At 35.1% G+C, this 538-nt stretch overlaps 1 protein-coding gene across 1 annotated transcript; it reads right to left on the bottom strand.

Annotated features, from left to right (window-relative positions):
- Positions 1 to 538, bottom strand: ND-B8 (NADH dehydrogenase (ubiquinone) B8 subunit). Its single transcript, XM_071583916.1, has 3 exons — positions 446 to 538; positions 261 to 367; positions 1 to 183 (listed from the first exon to the last, which is right to left on the bottom strand). Exons 1-3 carry the CDS (start codon positions 535 to 537, stop codon positions 95 to 97), a joined length of 288 nt encoding a protein of 95 aa, XP_071440017.1. The 5' UTR covers position 538; the 3' UTR covers positions 1 to 94.

Raw genomic sequence — 538 nt, 5'->3', positions numbered from 1 at the left:
TTGAGGTAAACTATATATTTACATCAAAACAACATTGCATAATTAACAGACTACTTATAAATTAAAAATACAACTTAGGTTATAACTATTTCGATTAACTGGCTTTGGAAAGACTCTCCATCTTCTGGAATACCTCCTCTGCTTTAAGATTGGTGAGAGGTACACTACTTTCTTTACCAAAGGCTAAAACACAAAACGGGAAATTAGTAATAGCAACAAACTTCAGGATGTGTCTAGAACATGATGAAATGAAAACTTACAATATCGAGCAAACATTCTAGGTTGCACACCGCTGCATTCTCGAATCAATATCGGAAATTTCGTATTAGCTTTCTTGATAGGAACGTAGAAGTTCTTGATAAAATCCCTGCAACAGAAATAGAGCAATCACATTTTCTAAAAAATATGGCGAGAAAATAAAAAAACTGACGAAGAATGTACATACCGAACTCCTTTGCTAGATTCAGATTGCTGGCATAAATGAATTCGGATTTCCTTAACTTGGGGACCAAACCGAACAACCCTACCAGCAGCCATT

This window comes from Hetaerina americana, unplaced genomic scaffold (genome assembly GCF_022747635.1).
Source record: "Hetaerina americana unplaced genomic scaffold, ioHetAmer1.1.p SCAF_15, whole genome shotgun sequence".
Lineage (NCBI taxonomy): Eukaryota > Metazoa > Arthropoda > Insecta > Odonata > Calopterygidae > Hetaerina > Hetaerina americana.
Note: the sequence above shows the minus strand (reverse complement) of the source record. Positions and strands in the feature narration are given on the sequence as shown.